Source organism: Mauremys mutica, chromosome 23, assembly GCF_020497125.1.
Source record: "Mauremys mutica isolate MM-2020 ecotype Southern chromosome 23, ASM2049712v1, whole genome shotgun sequence".
NCBI classification, from domain to species: domain Eukaryota; kingdom Metazoa; phylum Chordata; order Testudines; family Geoemydidae; genus Mauremys; species Mauremys mutica.
Genome location: NC_059094.1, coordinates 2,656,001 through 2,674,253, shown reverse-complemented (window position 1 = coordinate 2,674,253; position 18,253 = coordinate 2,656,001). Strand labels below are relative to the sequence as shown.

The window sequence follows — 18,253 nt, the reverse complement described above, 5'->3', positions numbered from 1 at the left end:
ATCTGCATAAATTCTGCATTGTGCAGTGGTACAGAATTCCCCCAGGAGTAGAAGATGCACCTCTGTAATGGGAAAATTAAAACTTAATTGTGATCCTTCAAAATATTTCCAGGACATTGTAGAATGTGGAAAAAATAGGTGAGACCTTTTCATACTGAAGGATCCCCACTGAATTTCAAATTTGTCTTGCCTCTCCCATCCTGGACAGATCACAGCGGGAAGGCAGAGGATCTTCCACCATGTTCCTGTGCTGTGTTTGGACAAAAGATAGTTGTCTGTCCCCTTTTTTGGCCACAATCATGCATTTTGCTCATCTGCAGAGATTCAGGCTCACTCAGTAATTTTGATGCCTCTCAACTGCTCTAATCTGGAATCAGACGCCATTACTGCTTTGAGCTGAAAGCTGTTAAATGGTCACGAGAGGATCTGAACAACTGCAGTGAGCATTTACTCTTGCTGAAACTCTAACATACACAGTCCGGTGGGATTGGGAGAGGAGGTGTGATTTAAAAAGAGGTGAGGCAGGCCTAGCAGGTTGCCCTGGTATCGACTGATTGTCCTTAATCTTAGTTAGAACTGAAAAGACCTAGTTAGGTGTCTTTTGCCCTCTCTGCTGTTGTGGAATTGTTCGCTATGTTATGCTTGCTCCCTGTCTTGTTTTAAATGTCTCAGGTTTTATTCTACAACCTAACTGATCTCCCTAAATCTAGATGTTTGTTGACTCTTAAAATTTCTGCAGACTTAATTTAATGACTGTAATTGCTAATTATATCTCCTTGTATCTCCACAATAATTTCTCTGCCTTTGTTGGTGTTTTCATCCTTCTAGTATTTGTAGACTCTTACCTTTTGTGTCCCTCCCACCTTTTACCTTAATAATCAATTAGCCAAGCCTTTTGTATTTAGCTATTTTAAACATTCATCTCTAGTCTCTCCTTCAAGTCCCCTGATAATTGTTCTTGCTCTTTCTCTGAACTCCCTCTGATTTGTCAATATCTTTCTGGTAAAGTGATGTCCAGAATTGGGTGCAATTTTTTAGGCAATCATGCCAGAGCGGAACACAGAGGACATAGGGAGTTTTACATCCCTATCCCGTGCTATTTGTGTGTGCAGCCCCATTGATATAGCCTTTTTTTTTTTTTGCTGTTATGTACCATTGGAGAGACATATTTACTTTGCTGTATCTCTGCCCCAGATCTCTGTCAGAAATGACTACTTTCCTTGAGTGTGTGTTTCAGATAAGTTTTCCCTAAATGTATTTATCTGCATTTTTCTAAGCTGCATGTTTTTTAATTTTCTGTCCACATTTCAAACCTCTCTGTCATTTTGCATTATTCGTCCTCATTGGTGTTTGCATTTACTCCCAATTTAATATCAGCTGTGAATTTAATTACTATATTGTTGACTTCCTCTTCTACACTATCATGGAAGATAATCTAGTGTTCAATACTGCCTTCATCCAATCTCTAATTCACTATTTTTCAATGCTTTTGTTGTCTCTCCAGCCAATATCAGTCAACATTGTTCAATGCAAGACTATGAAAATCAATTTTAAGAGCTGTCTTTCAAAATATAACATTAAATTAAATACCTTACTAAAATTCAAATATAATAACTGCTTTCCTTTCATCTGCTAATTTAGTAATTATTTGGCAAGATCTATTCTGAACAAAATCTCACGGTGCTGTTTATTCTCTAAATATTTAGGCCTAGTGATTTGGGATACCTCAATTTTTGGGCAAAAAACTTAAGATGCCTTAGAGGAGCCTGATTTTTCAGACAGCACTGACCACCCATCCTCTGAAGTCGTATTGGAGTGACACTTGTGCCCATTGGACCACCTCCCCCATTTAGGGGACTGCCTTCCTGTTATCCAGCAGGCTTGGAAACTGACCACCATGGAAAAGTGGGTCATGGAGGTCATAACATCGGACTATACCAGGGGTGGGCAAACTACGGCCCGCGGGCCAGATCCGGCCCCTCATGGCTCAGAAGCGGCCCCCAGGTGGGGGGGCAGAGGGCTCCAAGTGTTGCCCTGGCCTCCAGCCACCCCCCCCCTGCAGCTCCCATTGGCCAGGAACAGGGAACCGCGGCCAATGGGAGCTTCGGGGGAGGTACCTGGAGGCGCGGCAAGGGCAGCCCACTCGGAGCCCTCTGCCCCCCCACCGTCCCTCAGGGGCCGCAGCGCTTCCTGGAGCGGCGCGGGGCCGGGGACAGGGCAGGCATGCAGGGAGCCTGCCCTGGCCCCGGTGAGCGCCGCTGCCACGCCGGAGCCGCTTCAGGTAAGCAGCGCTGGGCTGGAGCCTGAACCCCTCCTGTGCCCCACCCCCCAACTCCCTGCCCTAAGCCCCCTGCCTGCACCTCGCACCCTTCCTGCACCCCAACCCCCTGCCTGAGCCCCCTGCTGCATCCTGCATTCCTGTGCACCCCAACCCCCTGCCACACCCTGCACTCCTGCACCCCAACCCCCTGCCCTGAGCCCCCTGCCACAGTCCACACCCCTCCTGCACCCCAACCCCCTTCCCTGAGCCCCCTCATACACCCTGCACCCCTCCTCTGCCCCAATCCCTTGCTCTAAGCCCCTTCCTGCACACCGCACCCCCTCCCGCATCCCACACTCCCTCCCGCACCCCAACCCCCTGCCCCGGCCCTGCATACAATTTCCCCACCCAGATGTGGCCCTCGGCCCAAAAAGTTTGCCCACCCCTGGACTATACCATCCATTTTACATCATGCCTTCTCGCCGCCACCTCCTTCCCCATCCCTCTTCAGGACCTGTCTCACGAGCTTCATAGAATCATAGAATCATAGAATCTCAGGGTTGGAAGGGACCTCAGGAGGTCATCTAGTCCAACCCCCTGCTCAAAGCAGGACCAAACCCAACTAAATCATCCCAGCCAGGGCTTTGTCAAGCCTGACCTTAAAAACCTCTAAGGAAGGAGATTCCACTACCTCCCTAGGTAACCCATTCCAGTGCTTCACCACCCTACTAGTGAAAAAGTTTTTCCTAATATCCAACCTAAACCTCCCCCTCTGCAACTTGAGACCATTACTCCTTGTTCTGTCATCTTCTACCACTGAGAACAGTCTAGATCCATCCTCTTTGGAACCCCCTTTCAGGTAGTTGAAAGCAGCTATCAAATCCCCCCTCATTCTTCTCTTCTGCAGACTAAACAATCCCAGTTCCCTCAGCCTCTCCTCATAAGTCATGTGCTCCAGCCCCCTAATCATTTTTGTTGCCCTCCGCTGGACTCTCTCCAATTTATCCACATCCTTCTTGTAGTGTGGGGCCCAAAACTGGACACAGTACTCCAAATGAGGCCTCACCAGTGCTGAGTAGAGGGGGATGATCACATCCCTTGATCTGCTGGAAATGCCCCTACTTATACAACCCAAAATGCCATTAGCCTTCTTGGCAACAAGGGCACACTGTTGACTCATATTCAGCTTTTCGTCCACCGTAACCCCTAGGTCCTTTTCTGCAGAACTGCTACCCAGCCATTCGGTCCCTAGTCTGTAGCAGTGCATGGGATTCTTCCGTCCTAAGTGCAGGACTCTGCACTTGTCCTTGTTGAACCTCATCATATTTCTTTTGGCCCAATCCTCTAATTTGTCTAGGTCCCTCTGTATCCTATCCCTACCCTCCAGCGTATCAACCACTCCTCCCAGTTTAGTGTCATCTGCAAACTTGCTAAGGGTGCAGTCCACACCATCCTCCAGATCGTTAATGAAGATATTGAACAAAACCGGCCCCAGCACCGACCCTTGGGGCACTCCACTTGATACCGGCTGCCATCTAGACATGGAACCATTGATCACTACCCGTTGAGCCCGACCATCTAGCCAGTTTTCTATCCACCTTACCGTCCATTCATCCAGCCCAGACTTCTTTAACTTGCTGGCAAGAATACTGTGGGAGACTGTATCAAAAGCTTTGCTAAAATCCAGAAATAGTACATCCACTGCTTTCCCCTTATCCACCGAGCCGGTTATCTCGTCATAACTTGTGTTGAGACAACAGTTTGACTCTCTCCTCCAGCTAGAAGAATAGAACTGATCCCTTCCCCCAACTAGGCAAGAGGTTCTACTCAAAGTGTTTCCTGGTGCCAAAGAAGGAGGGAGGCCGATCTTACATCTAAGATACTTAAGCACGTGAAGCCTCAAAAGTTCAGGATGGTGACTCTGGTAACTGTAATTCTCTTATTGGAGGAAGGGAATTGGTTTTCAGCCCTGACCTACAAGATGCCTATTTTCATATATCGATTAAACCCATCACACAAGAAATACCTACACTTCATCGTAGGCCAGGATAATTTCCAATACCTTCTTAGTTGCCCTCACTTCTTCTTGTAGAGTTGGGTAAATTGGGGCCTTAATGGCAGACCTCTTCTCCCCCCTTTATGGTATTCTTCAAGAATAAAGTCTCCTTACATCCTAAATTCTGATAGAAATTTCTGTAGGATTTCCACCTTAATCAATCCATCCATCTACCAGTATATTTTCTGAAACCTCATAATTCTCAGCAGGAATCCTATTTCCATACCCTGGTTGTTAGAAGAGCTTTGGTCTTCTATTTAGATAGGACCAGGCAATTTGAAGATCGCCTAGGCTCTTCATCTCCATCATAGATAGAGGCCGGGGATTCTCTTTCTCTACTTAGAGACTGTCAAAATGGATATCTGGTTGAATTGTCACTTTTTATGAGATCGCAGGTGCTCAACCCCCACATGTGGTGATAGGACATTTGGCCAGATCTCAGGTAACATATTACAGCATTACTGAAGAATGTAACAATTTCTGAAATACGTAGGGCCACTACCTGGGTTTCAATAAATATCTTTACCCAACTTTATGCCCTTATCCGGGCTGCCAGATCCGATACGACCCTCTGTTCTGCAGTATTATCTTTAGTTCTGGACTTTGTTCTGAAGCTCCCTCCTCCTTCTGTCAGAATACTGCTTGGAAATCCCCTGAGGTGGAGCACCCATAGGACACTACTAGGGGAAGAGGAGGTTTCTTACCTTGTGCTCTATCTGTGGTTCTCTGAGATGTGTGTCCTTATGAGTGCTCCACTCCCATCTTCCTTCCCCTCCACTTTAGAGTGTTCGCTAAGGGATGTTGGGGTAGAGAAGGAACTGAGGGTGGTTTGCCCACGTACTCCTATATAAAACCTCGGTGTCTGACAGGAGGATGCTTAGGTTGCATGTATGGGGTGAACAGATACTGCTACCTGAAAATGTCTGATCAAAGCATGAGAGGCACATGCTCTGAGAAGAGAGCATTCCCTCCCACCTGAAGTGGAGCACTCACAGGAAGAAAAGCAGTTACTGTACAAGGTGAATAACCTCTTCTTGGGGGGAAGGTCTATGGCCTGTGTTATAGAGGATTTTCCCAAAGGGACCTTCTGGCTTTGTAATCTATAAATTAAAACCAAATTGAAACACTGCTTTAAAGGGACACAGTTCTGTGGAGGACAGCACACAACAAATGAGCAGGAGGCTCCAAGTCACGCTGCCTCTTCTTGTTCTTCTCTCTTCCAGTGTTTAGGGGTTCACACTTATCAGGTATGTTAGCTCGAAGAAGCTGGGCTCCCAAATGCAATTGTTCTCACTGCTCTGAACTTGGCCCAGGGAGGGGAATGGCATCTGAGAGCCTGGCTGTGCAGGTACAGAGAGGAGCATATGCTGGCAATCCCACTTCTTCACATGCTTGCTCATGTTGATTCCATGGTAGGTGTGCACACGCCCACATGCAGAGTCATCGGATTTTTTTTGCCTTAGCAGTAGCCGTAGGGCCAGCTTTGGCCCCTCTGGAGTCCTGCACTCATGTACCAGTATGTGAGGCGCTGCCGGCCCTATGCCTTGTCAGTTCCTTTTCACTGCTTGTGACGGTTGTCAGAGTATCTTTCCTCTTGTATCTGCAAGTGCGATAGCATTTTTTTCTTCATTACTCACTGTTCTCTTGTACATAGTTTATTTTAGTTAATAAGTAGTGTGTGTTAGAGTCGCAAAGAAATTAGACCTTTTTAGGAGAAAGGTTTACTCAACAGGATGGTGACTCTGGCAACTGTAATTCTGTAATTCTGGGTGTCAAACCATCAGGCCCTGTTGGGGAGATACAATTTTAATTTGTGGGACTCCCTCAATAAGTTCAAGGACTCACTTCTACAGGACCTCAGTATGCATCCATTCTGGAGAAGGGCAAGGCAGTGGCTAGAGGCTCTCTCCAGGTGGTGTGGGTTGCGGCTGACTCATCAGCCAGAGTTGTAGCCTCTGCTATGGTCATGAAGCGCAGTTCATGGCTGCAATCCCTGGGGCTCTCCCAGGAGATGCAGTTGTCCGTTCAGGATCTCCCGTTCAAAGGGAATGCTCTCTTCTCAGAGCAGACTGATGCTAGGCTGCACTGTCTGAAGGACTTTCAGGCTAAGTTACATTCACTGGGCCTTTACAAGCCGCAAACTGTTAGGAATCAGTACCGGCCACCTCCACCGCCCAGATCTTTGGGGCCACTGCAACAAGGCACCAGTAAGAGAAAGGAATGGGATAAAGGATTTAACCGCAGTTGTCGTGCTTCATCCTCCTCGCCTTCCCAGTCTGGTCCTGGATGACACCCAGGGGGTCCATAGCAGGCATTTTGATGGTGTGCTTGAGAACTGTGGCCCACTCGAACTTCAGAATCACATACCCACCCACCCTCAATTTGGTTTTGAACCAGTTGTGTCCCTTCCTGGCTGCATGGACCTGATTGACATCAAATTGTTGGGTGCTCAACACAATAGCATTGGAAGGCGTTCCCTTCGGTGATTTTGGTCTCCAATGCTTCAGACCTGGTTTGGGGAGCTCGCCTCTGCACGCAAGGTCGCTGGATGCAGGAGGCTAGCTCTCTACACATAAACATCAGGGAGCTCAAGGTGATACTCTTGGCCTGTCATGCATTCCTCCTCCACCTGATGGGCAAGGTGGTTCAAATCCTAAACAGACGATACCCCCGCAGTGTTCTATATCAACAAGTAAGGCGGAGCTCGGTCATCAGCCCTTTGCCAAGAGGCTGTCTGATTATGGGGCTTCTGTGTGCAGCATGCCATTCATTTGGTGGCCTTGCACATCCCAGGGGCCAGGGACGTGCTAGCAGATCACCTCAGCAGGACCTTCTCGTCTCACTGCGAGAGGTTGCTTCACCTGGAAGTGGGCAGCGTGATCTTCCAGAGGTCGGGGGACTCCCCAGGTGGACCTATTCATGTCCAGACAGAACAGGAAGTGCCACAACTTCTGCTCAATTGGTGGGCTCAACAGAGGCTCCCTTTCCAATGCATTCTTACTCCTGTGTATGCCTTCCCACCAGTACTGCTGGTTCAGAATCCTTGTGAAGATCAAGTGGGACAAGATGAAGGTAATCCTGTTAGCGCCAGCATGGCCCTGCCAGCACTGGTTTGGGAAGCTGTGGCGCATTCAGTAGTGGAACCTATAGAACTACCACTCTGGCCGGACTTACTCTCCCAGAACTGTGGCCGACTGCTGTACCCGAACCTCGCAGCCCTGCACCTGATGGTATGTCTGCTGCATGGCTAAATCCAGAAGAGCAAGCATGCCCAGTACAAGTTTAGCAGGTCCTGATGGGTAGCAGAAAACCCTCTATCATAGAATCATAGAATCTCAGGGTTGGAAGGGACCTCAGGAGGTCATCTAGTCCAACCCCCTGCTCAAAGCAGGACCAAACCCAACTAAATCATCCCAGCCAGGGCTTTGTCAAGCCTGACCTTAAAAACCTCTAAGGAAGGAGATTCCACCACCTCCCTAGGTAACCCATTCCAGTGCTTCACCACCGTCCTCGTGAAATAGTGTTTCCTAATGTCCAACCTAAACCTCCCCCTCTGCAACTTGAGACCATTACTCCTTGTTCTGTCATCTTCTACCACTGAGAACAGTCTAGATCCATCCTCTTTGGAACCCCCTTTCAGGTAGTTGAAAGCAGCTATCAAATCCCCCCTCATTCTTCTCTTCTGCAGACTAAACAATCCCAGTTCCCTCAGCCTCTCCTCATAAGTCATGTGCTCCAGCCCCCTAATCATTTTTGTTGCCCTCCGCTGGACTCTCTCCAATTTATCCACATCCTTCTTGTAGTGTGGGGCCCAAAACTGGACACAGTACTCCAAATGAGGCCTCACCAGTGCTGAGTAGAGGGGAATGATCACAGGACAATCTACCTAGCCAAAGGCAACAAAGAGTCCTGTGGCACCTTATAGACTAACAAATGTATTGATCATTAGCCTTCGTGGGTGAATACCCACTTCGTCAGGGACATCTGGGGACAATCTGGATAGTAATCCCCTCTGTATCCCCTGTCAGCTGTCCTGACTGCTGCTGATGATGATACACTACCTCCAAATGGCCTTATTCAAAAAAGCAATGGGCAGACCAGTGAGAGACACTGTGAAGTTAATCATCATGATGTCTCCCCCGCCCCCCGCAATGTAGGCAAGCCTTAAGAGAGGTTTTCGCCAAATCCTCAGTTACCGTCCCTGCCCCAGTCTACTTACCTAGACAATGTACTCCTGACATGACCACAACTTCCCTTACTCCTCATCAGCCTCACAGGAATGTAGTCCTCCCCTGTGCATGCCCTATCATCTCCATGGTTAATGCACTGGAAGTCTGGAAGGGAGTCCAGGAATTAATCCCTTAGGAATGCCATAAAGTCTAGTTTGCACAGGGAACAGCCTGGCTGATACCTGCCCATGTGCCCTCCCCTTCACTACCCCTATCATCCATTACCGTATTGGTCCTCTTGGAGTGGGAATCCATATTCAGGAAAAAGCCTGCATCTTCCACAATCTGAAGGGCCAGATCCCCTTCACCCAGGGAGCAGATACAACCTTCCTAAACTTCTTGCTTGATTAAGCCCCAACTAATGGAAGGTGAGGATGATCACTCCCCTGAACAGAAACATGCAGGACCACCTCCCGTTTTATATTCCTCTTTGGATGAGGCCCTCTTCAACTTCAATGGACTTGGAAGACCTCATGAAGACAATACTGGAAATGCTGGATATCCCTATTATACAGGAGGCCAGACTACATGATCACAATAGTGCCTTCTTGCCTTGGAATCTATGAATCTATAAATCCCACTGGAGATCATCCAGGAGAAGCTGCACAATCTTTTCAACATTCTCCAGACTGAGACTCCAGGGAAACTGGTGATGCCCACAAATCAAAGGCTTCTCATGCGTGCCATGACAATCTGGCATGTGCCAGCTTCAATTCCCGCTACTTCCAAGAGCACTGAACCTCCCTATCAAGTGCCTTCAGGTATTTCTATCAGCATCCTGCACCGGGCTCCCTTGTGGTTCAAGCAAAATCCATAGATCAGGGTCTTCCAAAGTCCACTCTTTACACAAAGAACCCAAAAAAGTTAGAACTTTTTGTCTTGAAGGTTTACTTGTTGATGAGCCTGCAAATGAGAGTACCCAGCTACCAATCTCTACTCTCAAAATGTGACCTTTTAATCTGGAAAAGGCTCTCCAACTTTGTGGACAAACTGCCAGAAGAATACTGGGAGATGAAATCCCTCATGTTTCTATTTTACTAGGAATGTAAATAAGAATTCAAGGACTATGATAGCAAGCATCACACATTTCTTTTTCATAAGAGAAGTATTAATAACTACTAATTTACTCCAAACTTTAGTATATCCTTGTATCTTCATGAGTTTTGAAAACTGGTCAGTGGGAGACCAGATTTTTGAGTGTGCTCAAGTTGTCTAACTATTTTCCTTTCCTGCTTTTCTTCCTCCACAGTTATTTTATGGGGACTTCCTTACTAGCTAATTATATTTTCATTCTTTTTTTCTTAAAATGGATTTTAAATAAAAAGTCCAGTAATCTAACCATTTGTCTCCTCTACAGATCCACACTCCTCATCCCACTTGCTTGCTTGTCTTTGAATTTTCAAGCAGTTTGTCTTACACATATAAACCCGTTCTTTGTTGTAACAGTAGATGGCAGTTAGACTGATACTACAGTGTACCTGCACTGCTAAACCAGATGACTCTCTCTAGTTCCAAGCAACAATCCTAATTTGAATGTTTCACAGACTATGGTTAATGTGCTAGATATCTGGATCCTTAAGAGTGCCTACAAGAATGTATAAGCAAGACCATAGCTGGTATGGTAACTTGGGTAGTAATGTTGGGCGTTTATATTCACTAATGGGGGAGGGATAGCTCAGTGGTTTGAGCATTGGCCTGCTAAACCCAGGGTTGTGAGTTCAATCCTTGAGGGGGCCATTTAGGGGTCTGGGGATTGGTCCTGCTTTAAGCAGCAGGTTGGACTAGATGACCTCCTGAGGTCCCTTCCAACCCTGATATTCTATGATTCTACTGAACCAATGCCCCAGCATAGTTGACATTGTATTGACAAACATGCAAATGAGGCTTGCAACCTGTTGTGGCTATTAAAGATCCCATGGCACTTTCTGCAAAAGTTCACACTTTTAAATAAAAAGAATTTCACTGCCAAATTCTCCCTACATTTTCAGTTAAGGAGCTCTTCCTCACATCTTGTTCTAAACTATTGTGTGGTGGTATGTACTGTTACCCGGTGGATAAAATTATCTCTCTGCCATAGCTTTTTAATCCAGTTGCAAACTACCGTATGATGCTTTTGTATGGAAAGGCAGTATATAGATAAGTGGCTTTGTATTCACTGAATTGTAATAGCCTGAGATTTCCCCTCATTAAAAGCTGTACAGAGAATGCTTATGTTCAGTTTTGGATCCTATTAACTCTTGAGCCCTCTCATTTCTAGGTGGTATTATGTTTTGACCGTGTCTTCTGGGATCCAAGTGTCAATTTGTTCGGGCATGTTGGCAGCACTACTGCCAGCAGAGGAGAACTTTTTCTATTCTGGAATCTCTACAAAGGTAAATGTATTGGGTGTTCAGTTTTATTGTGTCATTTTCTTTTTCACAGTAACAGAACTAGAAAAAGCCATTTTATGATGATCATAATAAAGCTTATAGTGCTTTTCATCAGTAGATTTTAGAAGAAAATATCAATACCTCCATTTTAAATATGGACAAAATAAGGCAGAGAAAACAGGTAAGTGACAGAACTGGAAATAGAATTCAGGTTCTTCTTTGAGTGCTGGTCCCTGTGTGTATTCATAATCTCAGTGCACCTGAGACCAGAAAATTCTAGCAAGTAGTGTCTGTTGGTCTGTGCCAGCATCCCTGCTCTCCTTGTGGTCTGTGCCAAGGGCATAAGGGGTGAAACAGACTGATGCTTCCTCAGTTCCTCCTTACTGCTGAATTTGACATAGTAGTTAGTAAGAATCCCCACCCTTCCTCAAGTACTGCAGAAGATTCAGCAGGACAGAACATGAGTCATTCTCACCCTGCTCAAATGGCCCAAGCAGTTCTGTAAGAGCAGCAAAGAATCCTGTGGCACCTTATAGACTAACAGACGTTTTGCAGCATGAGCTTTCATGGGTTAATACCCACTTCTTCGAATGCAAGTACTGGAAATTTCCAGGGGCAGGTATATATATGCAAGCAAGAAGCAAGCTAGAGATAACGAGGTTAGTTCAATCAGGGAGGATGAGGCCCTGTTCTAGCAGTTGAGGTGTGAAAACCAAGGGAGGAGAAACTGGTTCTGTAGTTGGCAAGCCATTCACAGTCTTTGTTTAATCCTGAGCTGATGGTGTCAAATTTGCAGATGAACTGAAGCTCAGCAGTTTCGCTTTGAAGTCTGGTCCTGAAGTTTTTGTATGTGATGGCCAGTGGAGTCCTGTTGGTTTCTTTCTTGATCAGATCAACAGAGCCAGACGTGTACCCAGAAGCCTCCTACTGCAAGACAAACCCAAGAAAGAAACCAACAGGACTCCACTGGCCATCACATACAGTCCCCAGCGAAAACCCCTCCAACGCATCATCAGGGATCTACAACCCATCCTGGACAATGATCCCTCACTTTCACAGGCCTTGGGTGGCAGGCCAGTCCTCGCCCACAGACAACCTGCCAACCTGAAGCATATTCTCACCAGTAACTGCACACTGCACCATAGTAACTCTAGCTCAGGAACCAATCCATGCAACAAACCTCGATGCCAACTCTGCCCACATATCTACACCAGTGACACTATCACAGGACCTAACCAGATCAGCCACACCATCACTGGTTCATTCACCTGCACGTCCACCAATGTAATATACGCCATCATATGCCAGCAATGCCCCTCTGCTATGTACATCGGCCAAACTGGACAGTCTCTACGGAAAAGGATAAATGGACACAAATCAGATATTAGGAATGGCAATATACAAAAACCTGTAGGAGAACACTTCAGCCTCCCTGGCCACACAATAGCAGATCTTAAGGTGGCCATCCTGCAGCAAAAAAACTTCAGGACCAGACTTCAAAGCGAAACTGCTGAGCTTCAGTTCATCTGCAAATTTGACACCATCAGCTCAGGATTAAACAAAGACTGTGAATGGCTGGCCAGCTACAGAACCAGTTTCTCCTCCCTTGGTTTTCACACCTCAACTACTAGAACAGGGCCTCATCCTCCCTGATTGAACTAACCTCGTTATCTCTAGCTTGCTTCCTGCTTGCATATATATACCTGCCCCTGGAAATTTCCACTACTTGCATCCGATGAAGTGGGTATTCACCCACGAAAGCTCATGCTGCAAAACGTCTGTTAGTCTATAAGGTGCCACAAGACTTTTTGCTGCTCTTACAGATCCAGACTAACACGGCTACCCCTCTGATACTTGACACCAAGCAGTTCTGATTCCCAAACCTCCTACATACATCCTGGCCACTCATCAGCATTTGTTACCCAGTGAGGGACTTAGATTATGCCCAGGCTTTAAGAATGGCTTCTCCTGCCCCTACTCCTTTTCGGTCAGTGATGATCACCAGTGTGCCTCTGCTACCTCAGAGAAGCTCATATCTCTGCTAAGTGCAGTACTGGCTGCTCCTTTCCCAGCTGAACATGTGAGGCACAAGAACTCCACCTTTGGAAGCACCTAATGGAACGTTCCATTAGGCCCTAGTCAGCTCCAGGCCGGAGAGAATCCCTCTGTATATTGACCTGAGACATAGAGGAGAGCACCACCTAGCTCGATGTCTGACTCAGGAATGGGAATGACTAGAGCAAAGGACCCTTTGGCTGGGCCTTCTCACAAGAGTAAAAGACGCTCTCATAGGCATAAAAATAGATCCCCTCTTATATTTAAGAGAAGGGATCCTTAAGTAACTCCACCCAGGTAGGGTGAGTCCTTGCACCCAGGACACAAGGATTTAGGTCTTCCTAAGCCTTGTAGCCATGATCAGAAGGCGCGTAAGAGCACGGCTTCTTCAGTATTGCTTCCTGCATCATCATCGATTATGCTGCCAACTAAGCACAGGGAGCCAAAGATCAAGAACCATCAATACTGACGATGACCACATGGTCAGAGGCTCCTTCATGGGCGGTAGTGCGTCAGCCATGTAAGGAACCACTGATTACTAAGAGTCCCTTTACACTGACTCTGGCAGCATGAGGCAACAAGCTACAGCCTTCTAAGGCTCCAATGTCTCCATCTTCCTGGATCTGTAATCTCTCCTATTGTCAGGTCCACCCTTCACCAGGTAGAAGTTCATCTCTGATTCCGTCCACTAGCTGTGGCTTCCCAACATAGGTACCGATGCTACTGCCAATGGAACTGGACTCTCATCATCAAGATAGTCAGATGTGTACCACTGGCACAATCTTCCCCCCACTGAGGTAAATCAGCCTAAATGAGCTCAAGAGTCTCCTACTACCAGTTTTATCGATTCAAATGGAGACACCCCCCCCCCCTCAGAACCAGTGGTACCCAAGTCTGTATCTTTAGTGCAAGATAAAATTTCACATGGTTACCTTGGCATCGATAATACCAGCACTAGAAAGACATGGTTCACAGTTCTCGATATGAAGGACGCATGCTTTCATGTTGATATTCACCCTTCCCACAGAAGGGTGTCTCTGCTTTGTCTCCTACCATCCTTGGGAATTTCTGTGAACATGGAAAAGTCTGTTGGCTCAAACCTAGCCTATAGATTTCATAGGAGCAACCTTAAACTCACTCAGGGCAGAAGCTTATCTCTCTACGGACAGATTCAAAGTCAGAAGCGGGCTGATAGGTCAGATTATGCATAACCCATGGACATCAGTCTGGATTTGCCGTTCTCTCTTGGTTCACATGACATCATGTACTTACATAATGCCATTCGCTAGACTCTACCTCCGCTGCCAACAGGGTTGGCTTCAGACTGTATATGTCCCAAGCAGATACAGCATGAATACTTCAGTGACAATCCCCATCAAGGTAAGAGTGTCTCTGAGCTGGTGGAAAGCTTGTGCACAAGTGTGCATGGGCATTCATTTCCTGTCCCCCACACCCAACAGGGCAGTAATCACAGATGCCTCTTTGTATGGAGCCAACTCATGGATGATCACACAGCAGATGGTCACACTTGGATGCCCTTGGAAACCAGAATGCACGTAAATCTCCTGGAATTCAGAGCAGTCTGACAAGCATGCCATTAATCCAGTCTCATCACATTCTCATAAATCAGACAATACGACAACTGTAATCTACCTTAAAAACCAGGGAGGAGCGAGATCCATTCCCCTGTGTATAGAAGCAGTCGGTTTATGGAACTGGTATATAGAGAACCACTTCACCCTTTCAGAACCTCCCAGGAGCCCAGATTTTGCTGGCAGACAGACTCAGCTAGCACTTTGCCACTGACTATGAGTAGAAGTTACACAGCTGGATGGATCTAGACTGTTCTCAGTGGTAGAAGATGACAGAACAAGGAGTAATGGTCTCAAGTTGCAGAGGGGGAGATTTAGGTTGGACATTAGGAAAAACTTTTTCACTAGTAGGGTGGTGAAGAACTGGAATGGGTTACCTAGGAGGTAGTGGAATCTCCTTCCTTAGAGGTTTTTAAGGTCAGGCTTGCCAAAGCCCTGGCTGGGATGATTTAGTTGGGTTTGGTCCTGCTTTGAGTAGGGGGTTGGACTAGATGACCTCCTGAGGTCCCTTCCAACCCTGAGATTCTATGATTCTATGAGCTCAGTGGTGAACAGCATATTCTCTCAGTGGGGAACCCTTCCTCAGGACCTGTTCTAATTGCAGGCAAACAGGAAATGCAGCACATACTGTTTTAGAGATAACGCTCTCCTAGTCCCTTGGACAGACAGTTTGAACTATGCCTTTCCGCCTATCCTTCTGCTTTCTCGAGTACTGCAGAACATTCAACAGGACACAGCATGAGTTATTCTTGTGCCCAAATGGCCCAGGCAGTTCTGGTTCCCAGGTCTCCTGCATATGTCAGGCCATCCATCAGCATTCATCCCTTCCCGGACCTCTTGATTCAAGAGAAAGGCGAGGGCAGGCATCTCAGCCCAGAAGCTCTTCACCTCATGCTTTGTATTTGGTTGGGTGTCAGACCTAGAACGTTTATTTCAAAACTTATCAAACAGTTCTTGTAGATTACCTCCTTACCCTCAAGATGACAGGTCTTTCCCTTAGCTCAGTATAGGTTCATCTCTCGGTTCTTAAAGGGCTGAATTAGAACTTTCCCACCAGTAATAAAACAACCCCTTGGTTGGACCTTAAGTTAGTATTTAAACCCCTGGCTACCTCTTTGATGCTTCACCTGTCTATGAAGGTTGCTTTCCTTGTTGCCATCATCTCAGTCAGAGGGATAGGTGAACTGGGAGCCCTAATGGCAGACCCTCCTGTATTTCATAAAGACCAGGTCTCATTATGACTGCATTCAAAATTATCATCCCTAAAGATGATTTGGAATTCCACATAAACTAGACTATTCACTTACCTATAAAAAGCAACAAAGAGTCCTGTGGCACCTTATCGACTAACAGACATATTGGAGCATAAGCTTTCGTGGGTGAATACTCACTTTGTCAGATGCAAGAGTATTCACCCACGAAAGCTTATGCTCCAATACTTCTGTTAGTCTATAAGGTGCCACAGGACACTATCGCTTTTTACAGATCCAGACTAACACGGCTACCCCTCTGATACTTGACACCATTTACCTGTGTTCTTTTTAAAGCCCCATACCTCCCACATTGAGAAAAGACTGCTCCTTCAATGTGAGATGACCTTTGGCATTTTACTGATGGAGAACAAAACAGAACAGAAAGTCACCTAGGCTGTTTCTTGCCAAAGCGGAATGAGGCCAAGGACAATCTGTTTCCTACCAGAGGGTCTCCAAGTGGATCTCTGGCTGTATCTTATTGTATCACCTTCCTACACCACATAGGGAGTGAGCTCACTCCCTGAGAACTTAGGCAGCCTTAGTAGCATCACTTCAAGAAATATCTCTGCTTGATGTTTGCAAGGCAGCAGTATGGTTCCATCCATGCAGGAGACATCACATTTTGGTCCAAGCCTCCTCTGCTGACTCATCCTTTGGGACAGCAGTTCTACAAGCAGTCAAACCACCTATATACATGCACCCTCCTCTGAGTACTGCTTGTCAGTCACCCACAGTGGAATACACAGAGGGACCAGCACTTGAAAAGGAGAAAAGGAGAGTTAGTTACCCTTTGTAACGGGAGTTCTTTGAGATGTATGGTCCCTATCTGTATTCCACTACCTGCCTTTTGCTTCAGATCTTCTCTGATTCACAGTAAGAAGAAGAACTGGAGAGTTATTGGTCTGCATCCCCCATTATGCCCTCAGCACTTACTGAGGCAAGCAGGGGCATAGATGCAGACTAACAGACACTACTTGCTAGGATTCTCTAGTCTCAAGTGCATGGAGTACACACACATCCACAGTGGAATACAGGTAGGGAAAACACATCTCAAAGAACTCCTGTTACAAAAGGGTAAATAACTTCCTTTTACTAAGCAATCCAGATCACTCTGTATGACAGTCCTGTCTTCATCATTGTTTACCACTCTGCCAGTCTGTGTCGTCAATGATTTTGTCTTTAATTCCAGATCATTCATAAAAATGTTGACTAGTGTCAGGCCTAGTACCAGTCCCCGTGGAGCCCCACTAGACACACCCCATGATTTCCCATTTTTAAAAAGCCATGGTGTCTTTAATGAGGGCCACCTCCATCTCTTTTACCAACTTAATCCTTTCTAAGCAGGTTATAAACAGTGATTTTTTTAACATTCCAGTCATTCGAATTGTCCTGGCTAAGAAACTAACAAAATGTCCATTTTAATTATAATGTAACCTCATCTCACTTATTTCAAAGTGAAGTATTTGCACTGTGGTGGTTTACCTGGCTCTTGGTGACTTAAAGCCATTTTTGTAATTTTGTTGGGTTTGGTTTGTCCTGAAAATTTAGGTTCTGTTCCACATTTTTCTAAGTTTAAGTACTTTACTCATATTTTAAAAAAAAAAATCTACCAGCACTTTGATGCATTGTTCTTCCTCCTCCTTAGCTCCAATTCTCTTGGCCTTAGTAGCAGGAGAAGCAGCTGGGATCATGGAAAACATCAGTGATGATGTCATTGTTGGGCGCTGCCTTGCAATTCTCAAAGGCATCTTTGGCAGCAGTGCTGTTCCCCAGGTACTACTCACACTCTGTTTTGTACATCAGTCTCTGAGTCCTAGAAAATATAAGAATCCTAGATAATTGATTGTATTATCTACCTGTCTGTGCTAGGTATTTATGCCACTCTTTGCACCAGTGTTTGAATGCCTCCATGGTATATGGGAGTGCCAGCTGTTCTTTTCTAGGACCTGTTAATGGAGTGAATCTATCAAAACCATAACCATTTTTCAAAATGTCAGAGACATTATAGGACTTTAGACGGGTTTTGAATTGTTCATTCTCCAGGGCCACACTTAATCTGACAAGTCTTAAAATTGTGTAAACTAAAATCGGCAGATGTAATAAATTAATTCAGGAATTCTATCTTTGGACTAGGATCGGGGCAAGGATAGCAATTTCTGTGAAAGAACGACAAATAGGATCCTCTGTGCTAAATGTATTAACTGACCAGCACAACGTTTACATCTTTGATAAATTTATCACAATATCAGATTCTCCTTCGAGTGCTTGCTCATGTCCATTCCATATTAGGTGTGTGTGCTCACCCTATGCACCGGTGCCAGAAGTTTTTTCGTCAACAGTATCTGTAGTGGAGCAGCTCTGGTACCCTCTGGAGTGGCACCCGCATGGCGTATAAAGGACACCGCTGGCTCCCCCCACCCTCAGTTCCTTCTTGCTGCC

The 18,253-nt window shown here is 46.1% G+C and overlaps 1 protein-coding gene across 1 annotated transcript in view; it reads left to right on the top strand.

Moving 5' to 3' along the window:
* The window catches only part of KDM1A (lysine demethylase 1A), a 171,720-nt gene that overhangs the window by 138,499 nt on the left and 14,968 nt on the right, over positions 1–18,253 (top strand). The window contains exons 17-18 of the mRNA XM_044997670.1: positions 10,803–10,917; positions 17,460–17,587. Coding sequence (XP_044853605.1) covers positions 10,803–10,917; positions 17,460–17,587 — 243 coding nt within the window. The remainder of the gene's footprint in view (positions 1–10,802; positions 10,918–17,459; positions 17,588–18,253) is intronic.